Here is a 19820-nt window from a genome sequence, read left to right on the forward strand (position 1 = left end):
GCCAGGCACAGAGGCAACATCAGTAAAGCTTAGTTGAATGAATGAGTGACAGCCACACATGAAATCTGTGCCCATGAAAACACCATCAAGGGTTGGTTGATTCCATCATCTGCCCGCTGTGCTCCTGTTCCAAGAAGCGGACAGGCATGAGTCTCTGAGCCCAGAAATCTGCCTTCTAGTCTTGGCTCTGCCACTGACACACTGTTTAACTATGGACAAGTCACTTCAACTTTCTGGGCCAGGGAAAGTAACTGCCACCCTCTGGTCCCATAAGATGATAAGCAGTTGGACAGAAGGCATGATGGTCATTATTTTAGTTATGCCCCATCTCAAAATGTGGTGAGAGAGACAGTAGTTATCTATGGGGAGCCATCTGATCCCTGCCCTTAAATCCTTAACCAAAAAGACACCTCATTCCTTTGAAATTATATTTGATTTCACCATGGGCTACCCATTTAAAATGCAGATATGCCGCTGGCAGGGATAGCAGGACCCTGTCACTCAGACCTTAGGGGGAGCAGGCCTATCAAGCATTTGATGGGAAGGGTCACGTGATGAAGAAAGGGAATAAAAGAGGATGGGGCAGAGGGGAAGAAGAGGAAGAGGCAGGCTCTACTTCCTAAGGGGGAGAAAGTTGTGGGGATCCCAACGTGAGGAAGGAGAGGTTAGAAGCAGCTGATAGCGGGAGAACTCCCAGCTCCAAATCCGGCTCTGCTTCTAGCAGAGGTCTTTTCTTTGAGCCTCCTTTCCTCTCTTGCCAAAAGAGATGATAATTGTTGTGAATAAGATAAGGGAGATAAAATAGCTGGCACAGAGTAGGTATAAATGTTTGTCTCCTCCCCCAGCCCTTAGCTGATTTCCTCATTTTTCTGAGTATACAGCAGTCTGCAAGGCAAATGTCCCTCTGTCCCCACCTCACCCCCTCTCCTTTGGCTTCTCCCAGCTTGAGCAACCAAGGCCCCCGAACAGGGAACTCTTTGAGTGGTCCCATGAAAGGGCAGTTTGTGCTGGCTCCTCTTGGCATTGCTGGATAAGGGCCCCCCAGAATCAACACCCTCTCACTTCCTCCTTCCAGACAGCTCTCCCTGCCCCCTTGTGCGTGAATGGGGGACAGGTGAGGTGGCAGCTGCTCCCCGCCCTCTTCAGGCACATTCTCACTCTTTCTGTGTTCCTGGGGTCCCAATGTGGAAGCCCTCTCATCCCACTCCAGCCATAGGGTTCTCCCCTTTCTCCCAACTCCTGTGATCCTTACGGTGAGCAGCCCACAGCTTTCTATTTGATTATATATAATTCTTTATTCTTATATTTGGGCATGTGCTAATTTTGCTTTAAGGGCAGTGAGCAGACCTCCTCATTTTATAGGAATCTCATGGGGCACCAAGCATGCGGCTGGTCCCACAATAGGTGTTCTCTTTACATCTGTGGAATTGAGGTGATTTGTTCGTGTATTCAGTACCTACATCTGACAGGGCTCTTAGCCATTAGGCATTAGAGGCACAAAGGAAAGATCTTTTCAATGCCTGGGAAAAGGCTGGAGACTCCTTTCAAAAACTGTTGGCTCCAAAAGACATAATTGCTAATGGGAGCAAAGCAACCACAGCAAAATAACATGTAATTCAGACAACAGAGGGCTAGTTAAGATCTTTGGAGACAGACATTCTTTTTGATGGCTGAGTAATATTATATTATATATATATACCACATCTTCTTTATCCATTCATCTGCTGATGGACATTTAGGTTGCTTCCATGTCTTGGCTATTGTAAATAGTACTGCAGTGAATGTTGGGGTGCATATATCTTTTCAAATTAGAGTTTTCTCTGGATATATGCCCAGGAGTAGGATCACTGGATCATATGGTAACTCTATTTTTAGTTTTTTAAGGAACCTCCATGGTGGCTGCACCAATTTACATTCCTACCAACAGTGTAGGAGGGTTCCTTTTTCCCCACACCCTCTCCAGCATTTATTATTTGTAGACTTTTTTATGATGGCCATTCTGACTGGTGTGAGGTGATACCTCATTGTACTTTTGATTTGCATTTTTCTAATAGTTAGCCATGTTGAGCATCTTTTCATGTGCCTATTGGCCATCTGTATGTCTATTTTGGTGAAACGTCTATTTAGATCTTCTGCCCATTTTTTGATTGGGTTGATTGGGTTTTTTTGATACTAAGCTGTATGAGCTGTTTGTATATTTTGGAAATTAATCCTTTGTCAGTCTCATTATTTGAAAATATTTTCTCCCATTCCATAGATTGTCTTTTTGTTTTGTGTATGGTTTCCTTTGCTGTGCAAATGCTTGTAAGTTTGATTATGTCCCATTTGTTTATTTTTGTTTTTATTTCTATTGCCTTGGGAAACTGACCTAAGAAAACATAGGTATGATTTATGTCAGATAATTTTTTGCCTATGATCTCTTCTAGGAGTTTTATGGTGTCATATCTTATGTTAAATCTTTAAGCCATTTTGAGTTTATTTTTGTATATGGTGTTAGGGACTGTTCTAATTTCATTCTTTTACATGTAGCTGTCCAATTTTCCCAGCACCACTTATTGAAGAGACTATCTTTTCCCCATTGTATATTCTTGCCTCCTTTGTTGTAGATTAATTGACCATAAGTGAGTGGGTTTATTTCTGGGCTTTCTATGCTTTTCCATTGATCTATACGTCTGTTTTTGTGCCAGTACCATACTGTTTTGATTACTGTAGCTTTGTAGTATAGTCTGAAGTCAGGGAGCCTGATTCCTCGAGCTCCATTTTTCTTTCTCAGTATTGCTTTGGTTATTCAGAGACTTTTGTGTTCCCATACAAATTAAAAATTTTTTGCTCTAATTCTCTGAAAAATGCATTGGTAATTTGATAGGGATTGTGTTGAATCTGTAGATTGCCTTGGGTAGTATTGTCATTTTAACGATATTGATTCTTCCAATCCAAGAACATAGTATATCTTTCCATCTGATTGTGTCGTCTTCAGTTTCTTTCATCAGCATTTTACAGTTTTCAGAGTACAGGTCTTTTGCCTCCTTACGTAGGTTTATTCCTAGGTATTTTATTCTTTCTGATGTGATGGTAAATAGGATTGTTTCCTTAATTTCTCTTTCTGGTATTTCGTTGTTAGTGTATGGAAATGCAACAGATTTCTGTGTGTTAATTTTCTGCAACTTTACCAGATTCACTGATGAGCTCTAGTAGTTTTCTGGTAGTGTCTTTAGGATTTTCTGTGTATAATATCATGTCATCTGCAAACAGTGACAGTTATACTTCTTCTTTTCCAATTTGGATTCCTTTTATTTATTCTTCTCTGATGGCTGTGGCTAGGACTTCCAAAACTATGTTAAATAAAAGTGGTGAGAATGGACATCCTTGTCTTGTTCCTGATCTTAGAGGAAATGCTTTCAGCTTTTCACCATTGAGTATGATGTTAGCTGTGGGTTTGTCATATATGGCCTTTATTATGTTGAGGTGTGTTCTTTCTGTGCCCACTTTCTGGAGAGTTTTTACCATAAATGGATGTTGAATTTTATCAAAAGTTCTTTTTGCAGCTATTGAGATGATCATATAGTTTTTATTCTTCAATTTGTTAATGCGGTGTATCACACTGATTGATTTGCAGATATTGAAAAATCCTTGCATCCTGGGATAAAGCCCACTTGATCGTGGTGTGTGATCCTTTTAATGTATTGTTGGAGTTGGTTTGCTAGCATTTCATTGAGGATTTTTGCATCAATGTTCATCAGTGATACTGGCCTGTAATTTTCCTTTTTTTGTGATATCTTTGGTTGGTTGTTTGTTTGTTTTTAGTATCTTTTTATTTATTTATTTAATTTATTTATTTTTTAACGTCTTTATCGGAGTATAATTGTTTTACAATGGTGTGTTAGTTTCTGCTTTATAACAAAGTGAATCAGCTATACATATACATATATCCCCATATCTCCTCCCTCTTCCGTCTCCCTCCCACTCTTTGTCTGGTTTTAATATCAGGGTGCTGGTGGCCTCAGAATGAGTTCAGAAGTGTTCCTTCCTCTGCAACGTTTTGGAATAGTTTCAGAAGGATAGGTGTTAACTCTTCTCTAAACGTTTGGTAGAATTCACCTGTGAAGCTATCTGGTCCTGGACTTTGGTTTGTTGGGAGTTTTAAAATTACTGATTCAGTTTCAGTACTGGTACTGGTAATTGGTCTGTTCATATTTTCTGTTTCTTTCTAGGTCCACAGATGGACCTAAAGATTATCATACTAAGTGAAGTAAGCCAGACAAAGACAAATATCACATGATATTGCTTATATGTGGAATCTAAAAAAATGATAAAAGTGATGAACTTATTTACAAAATAGAAACAGACTCACAGACATAGAAAACAAGCTTATGGTTACCAAAGGGGAAAGGGGAGGAGGGATAAATTAGGAATTTAGGAATAAATTAGGAATCTACACTACTATATATAAAATAGATAACCAACAAGAACCTACTGTATAGCACAGAGAACTATACTCAATATCTTGTAATAATCTATAAGGGAAAAGAATCTGAAAAAGAATATATATATACACATATATACTGTATGTGAATCACTTCACTGTACACATGAAATTAACACAACATTGTAAATCAACTATACTTCAATTTAAAAAAATTTTAAAAAAAAAAAGATCTTCGGAGGCAGACCTGTATTCATTCAAATCCTGCCTCTGCCACTTTATAGCTATGTAACCTCAGGCAAGTTACACATTCTCTGCCTCAGTTTCCCTCATCTATAAAATGGAGATAATAGTACCTATTCATCATGAGGATTGAAGGAGACAAGTACACCTGAGTTCTTAGCACAGTGCCTGGCCAGTGGTAAACGGTCAGTATGTTACTAATGACAATGATAATAGTCATTAACATAAAGAATCTTCCCTGTAGTGAATCTTGTGAGAGATACTGAGTGCAACACCAGGAACCCAGGTTGGAGAAAGCTGTTAGAAAAACAGTTGAAGAAGCATGCAAGAAAGAAACAAAATTATAAACTAGCTATGTACCAAGCCACAGTCAGTCCTATTTAGAAATAGCTACCTACTAAGCGCTTTTGTGACCTCACAGACACACCACTTTCCCTGAACTGCTCTCACCTGCCTGAAGACAGATGCTCCAAAAGGAACTCAATTGTTAGAAATCCCCTCCTCAAGAGTTTCACCAACCAAGGAAGACTGATCCTTACCACAGGAGAAGAGACTAAAGTGGACACCACACCTAGATAAACTGTCACTATCACATCTCCCACCTATGGGCTGTACTCTAAGGGCCCATTTATCATTCCTAAAAATCTAAGAGGGCTACATCCCCCCTTTCCCTATTAAGATGGTATTTCATCCCAAGTTCTAAGCCACCTCGGGAAGTTATTCATTTTCCTCTGGGTATCTCCCATGTATACATGATATATACATGTCACTAAGCTTGTGGGTTTCCTTTTGTTAATATGTCTTTTATTACACAGGTTTCAGCTAAGAACTCAGAAGGGTAGGGGGAAAGTACTTTTTCTTCCCTACATGACAGTAATTTAGTAAGAGGGTTTCCAGAGTCCTGATGCACTCAGCGGAAATACTGGGGATGTGACCAGGTGCTCATGGAGGCTCTTCAGGAACCTGAATATCAGCACACCAGAACCTTTTCCTTGGGGCCCACAGAGCTCTGGGAGGCAGAAACCCTGACGTGCATGGTGCAGGGAGGGGGCGGAGGCAGCACAGTGTCTAAGCACCTAGTCCTTTACTTGTGTGGCTTCTTTGTGAGCAAGGCACAAGCCCTCGCTCCCGTTGAGGAACCTGAGCCAAGTCGCCTGGAATGTTCTCTTTGCACAAGTCACTCATCAGTGCAGCTTTAGCTCATGCTAGTCCTTCTGCTGGGAAATGCTTCTCCTCATTAGACTCTGCCTGTAAAAAAAATTCTACCTGGCCTCCAAAGTACAACTCAAAGGAGGCCTTCTTATTCATTTATCCAAAAATATTTGCTGAATGCCTACTTATTTGAAACAGACCTTTTTCTGGGGATACCAAGAGGTGTAAGGAGTGCAGGCAGCCAGGCAAATAAACAAATAGTGAAATTCAGCAAGATGGGGGCTACAGTAGAGGCATTTACAAAGTATAGAGGGGTCTTAAAGCATTCACCCTGCAGGGAAGGCCACTGGCCACAATTAAATGAATAAAGTAATTTCAAGAAAAGTGTTAGGAAGAAAACAAAGTTGGCTAATGTGAACAAAAGTGGCTGGAAGTTTGGGTGTCAGAGAAGGCCTCGGAAGCGACACTGAGCCAAGAGTGGACCGGTAAGACCAGCAGCCACAGCAGCAGCAGCGAACACAAAAGGCCTGAAGAGCGGGACTGACGTTGGTTTTGAGGAATAGAAAGAATGTCTTGTGTCTGGAATGTAGTGAGAGGGGAGCCAAGATGAGATTACACATAAATAAAATGTTATACTCTGCCTTTTGCAGAGACTCACTATTACAATGTAAGAATGTTCTTGGATGTGAAAAATGATTTGTAAACATCTTTAATGTATTAAAATTTTTTAATGGCTGTATTAAAAAATCATTTTTAAGAAGTTATTTTCTGCTTTAAAAAAATCATCACATGAGGTACACTCCTAATACAGAGACACCCCCTGCTCAGCCTTCACCAGAAGTCAGTAGGCAGAAGGGCATATGGGGGTCAGGCACCACCTGCAGGCATCCTCACTGCCACATCTGGGCCCCCGTGGTCAAGGCTCAAGTAGCAAAAGCCCCAATGACCAAACCCTGGAGACTGGTGATATGTCCTGTTCCCAGCAGAGAGTGTCTGAGCTCCAGAAACTTCTCTCTCCAGCCTCCTTGCCCCCTCCTTTGTATTGTTCACTCTACTGTGACTCATGGCTTTAGGAGAAACTGTAAGTTCTCAGATGTTCCCTGCTAGAGACCACTTCCTTGTTTTCCATTTGCAAGGAATAGGCAATGCTGCCAAAGGCCCTCCTCCAGAAGCTTGCTCTCCTTTCTCCTCTCTTACCATAGCTTTTGGCTTCTGGCTTCTCTGGAAAGCCAAAGGACTCCTCCAGCTTCTCTCTGCCAACAGTTTAGTCTTCAGGGCTTGAGCTGCAAGGTCTGCGGAATTCCTGTCCATACTCGTGTATCCACTTGTTGGCCACTGGGGGAAATGGGGAGGAAGAAGAGCAGGCTCAGTGGAGCAGACAGCAGCCATGCTCACTCACAGGGCCATTAAATTCCACACCCTTGGCAACTCACTTGCCTCACCCTGGTCCCAGCCCTACTATGGACTACAAGATGTTGCTTCAGCAGCAGTAAAGAGCAAAAAGGACAGTGGCACCTGGAAAAAGTCCCTGACAGCTCCTGCTACTACAGACTTATTTCAAACCCGTGGGTACTGTGGTCACTTACCCTTCATGTAGCTCCTAAAAGCCCACCTCCCCCAGGGAACCATTCCAGGGTAATGAGAGAAAAGGGATGGATTCTCCTGGCAAAGTCCACCTCAGCACAAGAGTCCCTCTTCTACTTCTTTTTCTGTCTTCAGAGCTAAGTGCTCTTAGACACATATATGACATAAACACATCCCCTACTTATTTATCTCTTCCTTGTTCGACCATCTCCTCATGGGGAAGCACCTGATGGTTCTCTCCGTGGGATAGAGGACTGGGACTTGGCAACATATTATTCCTTAGCTGTGCTCAGGAATCAAGGCCCATCTGGTCAGGCCAATAAACTTTTACTGACACCTGCTCTATGACAAAAGCCTGCCCTTATGGGCTCCCAATGTACTGGTGGCAACTAATCCAGAATCTGATCACCTCAATATAATGTGGCACTGTTAAGCTTTTGGAATGAAAAGGCTATGTTATTTTCTATCCATCCCTTATTTCACTTTACCCTGAACCCCTCACCCAATTCCCATGACCAAAAAGGCAGGCCTTACCCCACTTATCTCCTACCAGGACAGGACAGCCAGCATGAAGTGTGTCACCATCCCCTTCACCACTCCTATGCAGGTTCCACCAAAATAGTGCTGCATTCTGAAAACAAGCAGACCCCGCCCCAGGGGAGGTTAGCCCAGAATCTGAGTCCTTAGGAAGCACTTGACTGAGGACAAAGGCATGCATGTCATTAAACAAGAAAACTGTCCACGCAGATTGGGGGCAAGGCATGCATAAACTGCCACAAAATGGTATAAGCTGCCATTTACTCATTCACTCATGCATCACTTATGGAGGGCCTGCTCTGCTCTAGGCCCTGAGGATGCAGAGATGGATCATGTCCAGTTCTCTCAGGGAGTTCATAGCCTTGTGGGAGAGACAGACATAAAAACAAGAGGATGAGACAGTGTGACAAGTACTAAGGGAAAGGTGAGCACATAATTTAAAGGGCTTTAAATAATGCAACTAAGAAGCAGCAAGGTCAGGACTCAAACCCAGGCATTTTGATTCCAAATCGTATATGTTCTTTTTCCCCCCATCCCCAGCTTTTTTTCCTATATGCTTACTTTAACCTTGGCCAACCCCCTGAGTTTTGATAAGATACCCAGCATTTACTCACTGAATGCTTAGGATGTGCTGGGTACTGTGCTAAGTGCTATGAGGCGTGATCTCAGTTATTTGTCTTCATTTCATTCTTGAAGTAAGGGCTGTCATCCCTGATTGATTGATCTGACATTTGGGGGAGATATTAATTCATTAAACAAACCTCTTACCACACTGGCCACCCTCTATGCCTTGCTTGACGTTATACTGCAATACGTTGTTGACTTCTGGAGGCAAGGACTATGAGTTTTCCTCGGTACTCTCAGTGCCTCCAGCCCCCAGTGTTTACTAAACAAATGACTGAAGGGACCAGTTGTTGTCAAGTATCCGAAGGGGACTCTCACCTTTGAGGAGCTCTATTGTAATGGGAAGGCACACATGTAATCATCCTCTTGTAATATAAGTGTAAATAAAATAAAAAATAGGGGTACAAGTAAATGCAGGAGTCAAGAAAATTGAGGGATTATCTTTGATTCTGGGAATGAGGGGAGACCTCTTTTCATTCCCTCTCGCAGGAATAAGCTTGCAAGCACAGGCAGCATGAACGCTAGGGTGTTAGTTCTGCACTGCTAAAACCACCTGCTGGGGTCAGACCCCCACTCACCTTGACCACAGGCACGCTAAAGTTGCCGTAGATGAAGGCTGTGGCTCCTCCAGCTTCCACCGAGCTCAGCTGCAAGGCCAGAGGAAGAGCCAGGGTTGAAATAGCCCGACTGCCCTACTCTGCCTCCCATGACGTCTGATGTCATTTCTGCATAAATTCCCTCTTGTGTGGCCCTCTTTCAACTCTGGGAGAAATACTTAGGGAAATACAATCACCCAATTTAGGAATTGAGAGAGCCTACTCAGTGGCATCAGTATTTGCTTGCAGGGCCACAAGAGGGCAACATTTAGAAATGTCCCCTTTCTTTACCCTTTGAGCTAACATCCTTATTGAGAGTTGCCATAAGTAGATTCGAACTTTGAGGCACTCAGGAAGAAATACAGTTTATGTCACAACCCAAGACACAGACACATCCCTGAAGTAAGTTTCATAAAACATTCTTAACTACATCAGATGCCCTCTGTTATTTTCCATTTTATTTTATTCTATTCTAGTTCAGATTTCTTAAATGCTGACCAGATCCACTAAATTGATTTCACAGCCCACTAATGGATCATGACCAGTGGCTTACAAAACACTGTTTAGATTACAATGATTATTTTTGAAAGCTGGGCATCATAGGAACTACTGATTGCACCTTTGGTGTGTTTACCAGATCACTCAGACCCTCTCTAGGTAATCTCAGCTAAAGGTTTTCACCACTGGTATATTCTAGAATTATGGATGTGTTTACTTAACTTGAAGAGTTATTTCTGATTGTCAAAGAAATATGTAATAACCTAAACATTTTGAAAAATACTGGAAAATACTTTAAAATACTTAAAATAATATTATTCTTCATCTTACCAACTGGAAAAAGAAAAAAGCACTGTTATGGTTTAACTGTAATAGTTGACATTTATTGAGCACTGGCCATATGTTAGGCATCACACTAAGTCCTTACAAATATATTATCTCACTTATTCCTCACAACAAATATATCATCCTTACTATTCCTGTGAGTTAGGATTGTTATTATTTACATTCTACAGATGAGGAAACCAGTCTCAGAGAGATTGAGTGGTTTACAAAAGGTCATATAACTCCTTGTTGACTGAGCCAGGCCTAGAGCTGAGCCAATGCTGTCTGACTACAAAGTCCCTGCTCATAACCATTATGCTACATACACTCTTGAACATTAGGTTATTTCCCACTGTTTACTATTATAAACAACACTGTGAACATCTTAACAAGTAAAATCATTTTTGCGTTTTAGATTGTTTTCTTAGGAAAGAGTCTGAGCATTAGTAGTATTGGGTCAAAAGTATATGCAAATATTCAATACTTTAGATACATACTGATAAATTATTTTCTCACCAGCAGCATGACACAGAGTGTCACCCTGGCTAACTGTCTACCAGCACATTCACAGATCCCGCCATATTTGCCTGTGTTACAGAGCAAGGGCTGTGGGAGTTGGGATGTTAGCACTTGTTAGAGGAAACAACTGACGTGGCGATTCAGAACCTGGAAAAGGCAGTGGTGATTTTTAGCACATCTTGGCTCCCCCTGTAGTCCTTTGGGAAGGGCGATGAGAGCAACAATTTGCTCCTTGTGTTCAAATAACTAACAAACTGGATGATTCTGTTCAGACCCCTGCTGTCAGCCACTGTGGGTGTAAGCAAGATACAACAGAGGGAACCTGGACTTTTCTGCCTTCCTCTACCTGTGGTTTCACAGTATAGTGGGAAGGAAGGACTTACCCAACAAATTGAAAAGAGAATCGGATCTGTGTGCTATGAAGCTCACGAGCAGGGCATGGATTGTAAGATTGGTGGAGGGGAGGGAAATCTTCCCTCTGTAAACCTTCCACTGTTTTGTACTGGGACTGATCTTATGTCCAGTCTGAGTAGAAAATCACTAACCTGATTTCAACTCAATCCTCCCAATACTTCTTACAGATTATTTTCTCCCTATATAATATTACTCTTATGTTCTCCATAAACCTTAGCTCTTATGTTCAGAAATGTTTATGATGGTCTTAACACCAACCTGAAGATGAAAGGATTGGGCATAACCTAGCACTTCCTAGGTCCCACGATCCCATTTATGGGGTCCTATGCTTGCTTTCTGGGATACATGAGAGAAACATATTGTATGAAACTTCACAGAGAGATATCCCCTTACATTATTTCATCAGATCCTCATGACAGCCCTGTGAGGAGGCGCAGAGCAAGAAAACAAGCTCAAAGAATTGATGTGATTTGTGCTGAGGCCACATGTTAAGTGGCAGAACGAGAATTAGACCAACTGACTCCAAACCCCAAACGCTTTCCATTCCACTCTGTATCAAAGGCTTAAAATCCAAACATATACACACTCTTGCATTTGTCATTTAAAATTGCTGGGCTACCCTTACCATAGTACCCTTACCATAGTACCCTTACCATAGTAACTGGGCCTCTGTAATCAGGGAGTCAGCTACAGAAGATACTAGGGGGATAAAGAACAGATACTGGCCCCTAGATGTCCTATTCTTTGGTTGATATCAATGTGCTTCACTGCCTGTGACCTCCCATGCCAGCTTGAGTCATCAACCAGAGATGTACCAGCAGCTGATCCAAGCTGTGTCTCCTGCCCAGAGAGCTGACGTCAGCCATCCCTCTGCCTGATCAGAATGCTCAGAATGACCATGAGAGGCCAGACACCATTGGCAATGGCAGCCTTCCAGTTCTGCATAAAATTAAAACCGAGCCACATGAAGAAACATGTTGGGATTGCCAGCATTAAAACTACAGAGTGCTGGCCTCTGATTGTCCTTTCTTGGCTACACTGTGGAGACCAGTTAACAGGACTAAGGAAAGAGGGAATGCTAGGGTGTAGGTGTCTGCTATTCTAATGAGCCTGAAACCAGGCCTTCATCTTAGGGTGTTATGTAGAGGACTTACATTTGGCATGTTTATTCCTTCATTTAACAGTAATACACCTCTTAAAATTTAAGTGACAGATGCCTGAAATTATGACTTGTCCATAGAGAAGGAGGTAAACCCACATGATCTGAAGGGAAGAGGATAGGTGAGATAATGAAGACTGGGTCCGAATTCTATAGGATCAGGTCAGAAACTAGGAGAGGAGGCCAATTTTTTTTTAAGGGGCTATAATGTAGATTTTAGTGAAGAATTTGTGAGGAGATAAGGAAGAAAATTTTCACCGCATATGAGAGAGCCACACTTACTGAATTTCTCTGTAGGCATCTCTGTTCTTCCCTCTTGTAATCTCAGCTGCTTCATTTCTCTCCTCTCTCCCCTCACAGCTCCACAACCTCATCTATAGGTCCATGCTTTTCAACACCAACTAGTCTATGGGACCTCAAAGACAGAGACTCTCACATCCCCTTCCTGTGTTGTTCAGGTCCCAGGATCTCTTGGCCTTCGGTGTAACCCCACTTCCCATCCTAATCACTGACAATGACAAGGTCACATTTAGGTCTACACAATGTAAGCTCTTTGAGGGCAGGAACTGACTTGTATTGATATTTCTTTATCTCTCCTATAGTGCCTAACAAGAGTGCTGTAGGAAATTCACAAACATCCTGGAGATTTTTCTGCTGTGAAATTCAGATAAAATCAGTATCTGATATTGCTTTGAAAACCGTAAAATAAAAGAGATGTAAATAGTCATTAAGTAAGCAGCCCTGGTCCCTCCAGAGCAAGACTCACGTAGATCATAAATGTTGCGACTCGGTTCCCAGAGTTCATTCTGTACAGTGGGCTGGTTGGTGACTGAGACAAAAATAGAACATATCATTATTTTATGCAGATGGCACCAGAGTAACAGCCAGGATGCCACCATAATACAGGGAGGAGAAAAATGGAGGAGTCACAGATGGGATATAGCCTTGAGCTATACTTAGTCAGGTATGTGCCTCTCTTTGCTGGCAGGTACTCAATATACTTTTTTCCTCTTACCACTTTATTAGATACTCATATAAGTGAACTGTATACTACTAATCAAACAAAACTGCTTGTTAGTAGTGAAAGCACTATGTGAGGGGTTGATTGCACCTTCAGGTTCTTGGTGAAATAAATTAACATATAAAATATTACAGGGGCTTCCCTGGTGGCGCAGTGGTTGAGAGTCCGCCTGCCGATGCAGGGGACACGGGTTCGTGCCCCGGTCCGGGAAGATCCCACATGCCGCAGAGCAGCTGGGTCCGTGAGCCATGGCTGCTGAGCCTGCGCATCCGGAGCCTGTGCTCCGCAACGGGGGAGGCCACAACAGTGAGAGGCCCGTGTACCGCAAAAAAAATATATATTACATAATTATTCTGTAAAAATACTAAGTCATAAGACTGGAGTTCCCAATTATTTGCCAAAGAGGCACAGTTTTTTGTCATAGAAGAGTTTGATATAATTTACATGTCATAAAATTCAATCATTGTAAGAGTGTTTTTCAGTGAGTTTTAGTAAAAAGAAGATGAGTCAGCAGCAATCAGCTTGAAACCAAGGCTTTCAATCTACCTAGAATGAGAACCTTTGTTCTAAACTTTCACGCAGTATCCTCTGGGGGCCCTGTAAGAGCTCTGTCTCAGAGAAATAAATAACCCCCTCGTTGCCTACCCCCCGAGATTTGTCACCCACCCCATGGTTACCGTAGCATGGTCAAAGTGAGGCGCATAGTGCCCTCCGATTCCGTAGTTCACCACCTGGAGATACTCTGCGTAGGGAGGCTGGACATCAAGGCCTGTAAGGCAGGCAATGCGATGGTCAAGGGTCACCAGCACTGGGTCAACGGTGTCCTTTAGCCAGGCACTAAAACACACCACAGGTTGCAGCATCAGTGATCTGATGCCAGAAATGACTAAATATCTGTGAATGAATGAATGAATGATGTCAACTGCCCGAAGGAAGGAAGGAAGGCAAGGAGGACAGGAAGATAGACACGAATACCTAATTACCTACTCACTTCTCCTGTTAAGTCGGCCCAGTCCATTTTGTGCTCTATCTTAACATTCACACATTCATTCAACAAACATTCTCTGAGGCCTACTGTATGCCAGACCCTGTGCTAGGTGTGTGAAGAGTGAAGGTTCACATCACCAGGCACTGGGATACGAAGAGAAGACAAAACCCTGTCTTTAAAAATGCTATGTTTAGAGACATCTCAATGGAGGAAGCTGGGTGCAATGGAAAAAGCTCTGGATTCAGAGGAGTAAGACCAGTCCCGGATCCTCGGCTTGACCCTTGGTCAGGCCCTTAACCTTTCACCTCTCTTAAGGTTCAGTGTATTCACCTATAATATGGGGATGGTAATAATATCTACTACACAGACTTATGAAGATTGTGACAGACAATGCTTCTGAAGATGTTTTGCAAGCTGTATGTTATTGATTGCTGTAAATCACAGAAAAATCTCTGCTCTTTTGTTCTACTCCAGGACAAACCAGGATAGGTCAAAGACCAGAGAGCAAAGTTCTGTCTCTTTTCCTGAATGTCTTGTTGAGGTTCTGATAAAGTGGAGGATTTGGGATCAGAATGTGGTCCCTGGGAAGTGAGGGAGTGCTCCCCAAGCAAAGCCAGTGAGCCTCCTGGGGAGATGATGAAGGCTCTTAAGGGAAGCACCTTGGCATGTCTGGGAAGACCACTTCTTTGGTCTATAAATGATGGATTAATTTGTTCATTCTTTTGTATGGAGTGCATGCATAGTGCTATGCTGTGGGCTCTAAGGTTTACAAAGATACCCAAGACAACGCTGTTGTGTTCTAAGAGCTCATGAGAGGAGACACACAAATATACACAAATACAACTGAGCACAAATCAAGGTAGAGTGAAAAATAAGAACCAGCCCTTAAAGTAAAGTTCTGGGGAGCACAGAGGAAGGAGATGTTAATTCTGACTGGGGCACTTAGGTAAGATGGACACGTAGGCCAAATTTTGAAAGGTGCATAAAATTTCAATAGATGGAAAAGACATAGGGATATTCCAGGCTGAAGAAATAGCATAAGCACAGACATGGTGGGGTGATATACTACAGTGTGTGTCAGCAAGAAAGCATTTAGTCTATGAGAGAAGTAATGGGAAATAATGCTAGCAAAGTAGGCTCAGGGCATGTTGTAGAAAGCTGAGGACACTGTGGTCGGGAACCTGGTCTTTGTGGATAGTGATTAGGAGTGCATAGGTGACCTTTGAGGGACCAGTTCCAGTGAAGTTGTGAGGACAGAATCAAAATTCAAATGGGTGCGCTGTGGTGGAGGGTGGGTAGTGAGAGGAGGCAATGAGGGTCTCAGTTTCTTTACCTGAAAAGTAAAGAGAATATCACCTACTCCCCTAAAAGCAATGACTCTAAACAGAAGGTTGAATTTTCTCCTTGACACTACAATATCAGAAAGGTTAGCAAAGCAACGAAGCTGAGGTTAGATGGGCCTTTCAAAACTTAGAAAATAACTTCTAATGTAAAAGGTCCCCAAAACGTACCAGACCAAATAAGTTAAGCCAGATGATTCTGAATCCAAGCTTTCATCACTCACTTTGCTTCCCAGACAACAAAACCATCCACCCAGCTTGAGGTCTGGCCTCTCCCCAAGGATGTCATCACCTTCTCCCATGGCTCCGGTGGGGACCCTCCTCTTACGGTATCCTGTCCTTACAGCACAAACCAAGGGCTGCAGTGGAGGGGGAGCAGGGTTGGAGGGGAGGGAATACGGCTGGGCTCTCAACTACAGAAGGTATCAGATCCAGAGATTCTGGCCATCCGTCTTGCCTGAGTGGTGGCAAGGCATGCTTTGAATATGAGTCAGGAGGTAAAGTCAAATTCCAAACAGAGACAGGACTTGTTCCCTGGAAAAGCAATCCTGGTTAGGAGAACAACTACACACTTAATTTTTGGTCTAGGGCATAGGAGTTTTTTCAAGTCTTTCCCTAATAGCCTCCTAGTTAAGTGCTCAGATGATGTAACCACCTGAGAAAGGCCCTTGGGTAAGGGGAGTGGAAACTGCTCCCTCTCAACGAGCATGTACAGATGTAGGCGTGAACTACAGTGGCGTCTCTAATGGCACCTGAATGGCTGTTGCTGACCTTCAGTCACCTGTGCCACAGGCCCAAGGGTGGCCAGCAGGCAGGACCAGAGTCCCTGCCAAGAAAGGACCCCTCTTACCTTTTGCTGATGCGGTACTCCACTGGTAACTGCTTTTCGCCTGATGCCACCACAGATCTCTGTAGCTGGTGTGAAGGATGTAAGAGAAAGTCCAAGTGGTTATGATGCAAAGGGAAGGGCTCTCACTTCCATAGACACGCTTCTCTCTTAGCATAAACCTAACAATCACCTGTTTCTCCTTAATTAAAGGATATTTTGTACATGCTACTAATTTAGTGATAGCTATCAATCTTAAGTGACATAAAAGCTCAGAGTTGAAAATAACCTTTAGCTTCATATCTGGTAAATAGTAAAAACTGAAAAAGGTCTGTAGAACTGCAATACAAGTGATTTTGAATCCCTTTTGCATCTGCAAGACTGTGAGTTCTGTAAGAACAAGGGCTGTTTCTTATTCATCTTTATATCCCAGTGTTTGGGGCAGGGCCTGACTGATGGTAAGTTAAGCTCTGACTTAGTGTTCATCAAATTAAATGAACACCTCCAGTGACAGGACACTTTCTACCCTCAGAGGCAGCCCGCTACTTCTGAACAATTCTGATAAAAGCCCTTCCTTACAGAGAATCAAAATCTGTTTTGTTTGCAGCTGCCTTGGTTATGGGGAAAAAACAACCAAACAGGTTTGAAGTCACTAATTTAACTGAATGTCTCTATTTTGTTCTGAATGTCTAGATATAGATTTTAAATTATTTTTAAATAAAGTGGCCTCTAATTGCAAAAGTACTGTACCAGGGACAGAAAGAGAAATATTATTTACATAAGGATATCTACTTCTGCATTTGTCATCAGAATGTCAGCTCCAGGAGGGCAAGGACTTGGTCTTTTTTCAGTGCTGTATCCCCAGGAGGCAAAGAAGGCCTGGCAGGGAGTAGGTGCTCAATATTGGTGAAATGTACCCAGGAGTGAATGAACCAGAGTCCTGTGGCTAAAGACACAGCCCCGGCACTTCACATGCAGTCACAGCAGAGCACGGAGCAACAAAGGGCACGTGACAGAAACCCTTTCCCTTCTCAGAGGCTTCTACAATATTATTATTCCTGCTGCTAAACCAGGTAGACAACCTTGGAAAAGGCTCTTCCCTTGCTTGGACCCGTTTCCCCAGCTATAAAATGCAGCACGGGAACAATACATTCTTGTAGTCCTTCTCAGCCTCTCCCTCTACAATACTAGGATGCAGGGACTCGGTAAGTAACTGATATTGTCTCTTTCTAGTCCTCTAGCCAGCATCCTCTCCTGAGCCATTCATAGAGGAGTGAGGAGAGATTCATAGAGAGATAGTCCCTTCTGTTCTTTTCGGACAACATCAATGGTTTAAAAACAAATCCCAGGGAATCTCCACTCCACCCTGCCTGCCCCCTCCGTTAAAGAGCCACACTGCATTTAATTCCTTTAAGAATTATTTACTGTGCACCTACAAGTCATTCATCTGGGGGGACAAATACTTATTGGTCGTTCTCTGTGCTAAGCACTGTGCTATGCATTGTAAATACAACCTAGGAAACCAGACATAAGGCATCCAATGGGGCCCTAATGGACAAGTACAGGGTGCTATGGAAATACAGAGAAGGAGCATCTAGCCCATTCTTATGAAGGACAGGAAGGCTTCCCAGGATGCCCAAGAGACAACTGGAATCACACAGGTGAAAAGAGGCCAAGGGAAGAGTGGTTCAGGCAGAGAGAAGAGTGTGTGGGGAGCCAGTGAGAGCACTGCCTGTTCATGGAGATGCAAGTTGTTTAGGGTGGCTAGGGCGTCAGTATAATGTGAACATGCTGCAGAGGGAGTGGCAGCAGCCAGGCCAAGGAGCTCTGTAATCATTTGAAAGCAAAAGTAACCCATTAAAGAGTTTAAGTGGGCTTCCCTGGTGGCGCAGTGATTGAGAGTCCGCCTGCCGATGCAGGGGACACGGGTTCGTGCCCCGGTCCGGGAGGATCCCACATGCCGCGCAGCGGCTGGGCCCGTGAGCCATGGCCGCTGAGCCTGAGCGTCCGGAGCCTGTGCTCCGCAACGGGAGAGGCCACAACAGTGAGAGGCCCGCGTACTGCAAAAAAAAAAAAAAAAAAAGAGTTTAAGTGAGGGCTTGACTCAGTGAGATGTGACCCTTTGCAAATTGCTCGGCTACAACGGGCCTAATACGGAGCCAGGCATTTCAAGGACAACATATGATCCCTGCTAGTTTACAGTCTAGCTGGGGGGACAGGATGCTTACCCATGAAACTGATAGTGATTCCAGACAACACGTAAATGGCAGAATAAATGAAAGTATCAAACAGGTGGAGACAAAAACTGAGTTCGGAGGAGGGAGGTTACTGTATGTGGCTCCAAAAAGTGCTCTGAAAAAAATGTTCCTCCTGAAAGAATCTATGAAAGTGGGCCAAAGCGGTCAGGGATAGGGGCCAAGAGAGGCATAGGGTTTCAGCTGAGTCTTCAAGGATGCGTAGGATGCAGATGGGGGAGGAGTGATGAGAGAGCAGAGAAATGCTTCTTTGAGAAACACACAGTGAAGAGGAGCAGAGAAATTCAACACAAGCCACTGAGGTGGCTGTGTCCCACGGGGCAGCCACTACCACACACCCCCAGGGCTTATTCCTGGGTGAGCCAAAGACCAGACAGGGATCAGCAACCCGTGGTGAGACGCTTCTGGAGGAAGGGAGAGTGGCAAGATCTGTGCGTGCCAAACAGACGACCTGGCTACAAGGGATTAAATGAACATCTCCGAGTGGGCCGCCTGTCCTGTTACCACAGCAACAGAGTTGTCCTGAGGAAAAAGGAGCTGCGGCCAAACGCTCCCGCTGGCTCACTGAGAAGCCAAAGCTATTGAAAATACATTGTTCCAATTCACCAGGGAGGGGAGCTTAATCGCTTCAAAAACCTTCTGTACAAAGATTCCAGATTTCTCTGAAGGGCTTTTAGATGAAATTATTATTGCTGTTTTTCTCCCTCCAATCCACGTCTGCTGTCAGAGACTTCCTCAAAATCTGCAGACCTGATCAGGGCACTCCTGTTTCAAACTGTCCCACAGCTCCCCGCCTACCTCTGAGATAAAATCCAAACTCCCCAGCTTGGTACTTCCAGCGCTTCTAATTGTGTCTCACGTTGCAGCCTCATCTCCCATCACCTCGCACCCCCTCCCTTGCACATTTCAGCCCCCGAGCTTCCCCCCACTCTCTGGACACACCACACAGCAGGCCCGTGCACAGATTGTCTGTCTCCCTGTAATACCCTTTGCCACCTTTCACTCTGATGAATCTCAGGTCCACAGAGAAGCCTTCTCTGTTTCTAACTCTCCCCCTGCCCCCATTTGCTCTTCACCCGACTGCCTTTCCCTCGGAGGAAGGTTCACCTTTTTAGGCTGCCGTAGCACAACTCCCTCACACACCTCTATTACAGCACGTAGCACAGTGCATTGTAAATATGTTTTCCCCATTCTGCAGGAAGCTCCTAAATGGGAGCGAGCAATACTTAACCTCCTCGTAACAGCCCAAGCACCTGGTACAGCGTCTGGCACACAGCAGGTTTGTGACGGCCTGGCTGCCGGGGTGAATAGCACACC

General features: G+C 43.7%; 1 protein-coding gene across 1 annotated transcript in view; it reads right to left on the bottom strand.

Moving 5' to 3' along the window:
- Positions 1–3808: 3808 nt before the first annotated feature.
- Positions 3809–19820, bottom strand: part of P4HA3 (prolyl 4-hydroxylase subunit alpha 3) — a 37177-nt gene continuing 21165 nt past the window's right edge. Inside the window, exons 8-13 of the mRNA XM_081239116.1 lie at positions 16273–16337; positions 13772–13931; positions 12840–12902; positions 9142–9210; positions 7937–8033; positions 3809–7153 (exon numbers count right to left, since the gene is read on the bottom strand). Of these exons, the coding sequence (XP_081095242.1) occupies positions 7083–7153; positions 7937–8033; positions 9142–9210; positions 12840–12902; positions 13772–13931; positions 16273–16337 (525 nt within the window). The 3' untranslated portion in view covers positions 3809–7082. The remainder of the gene's footprint in view (positions 7154–7936; positions 8034–9141; positions 9211–12839; positions 12903–13771; positions 13932–16272; positions 16338–19820) is intronic.

The sequence above is a fragment of the Mesoplodon bidens genome (assembly GCF_964165515.1).
Source record: "Mesoplodon bidens genome assembly, chromosome: 7".
Taxonomy (NCBI): domain Eukaryota; kingdom Metazoa; phylum Chordata; class Mammalia; order Artiodactyla; family Ziphiidae; genus Mesoplodon; species Mesoplodon bidens.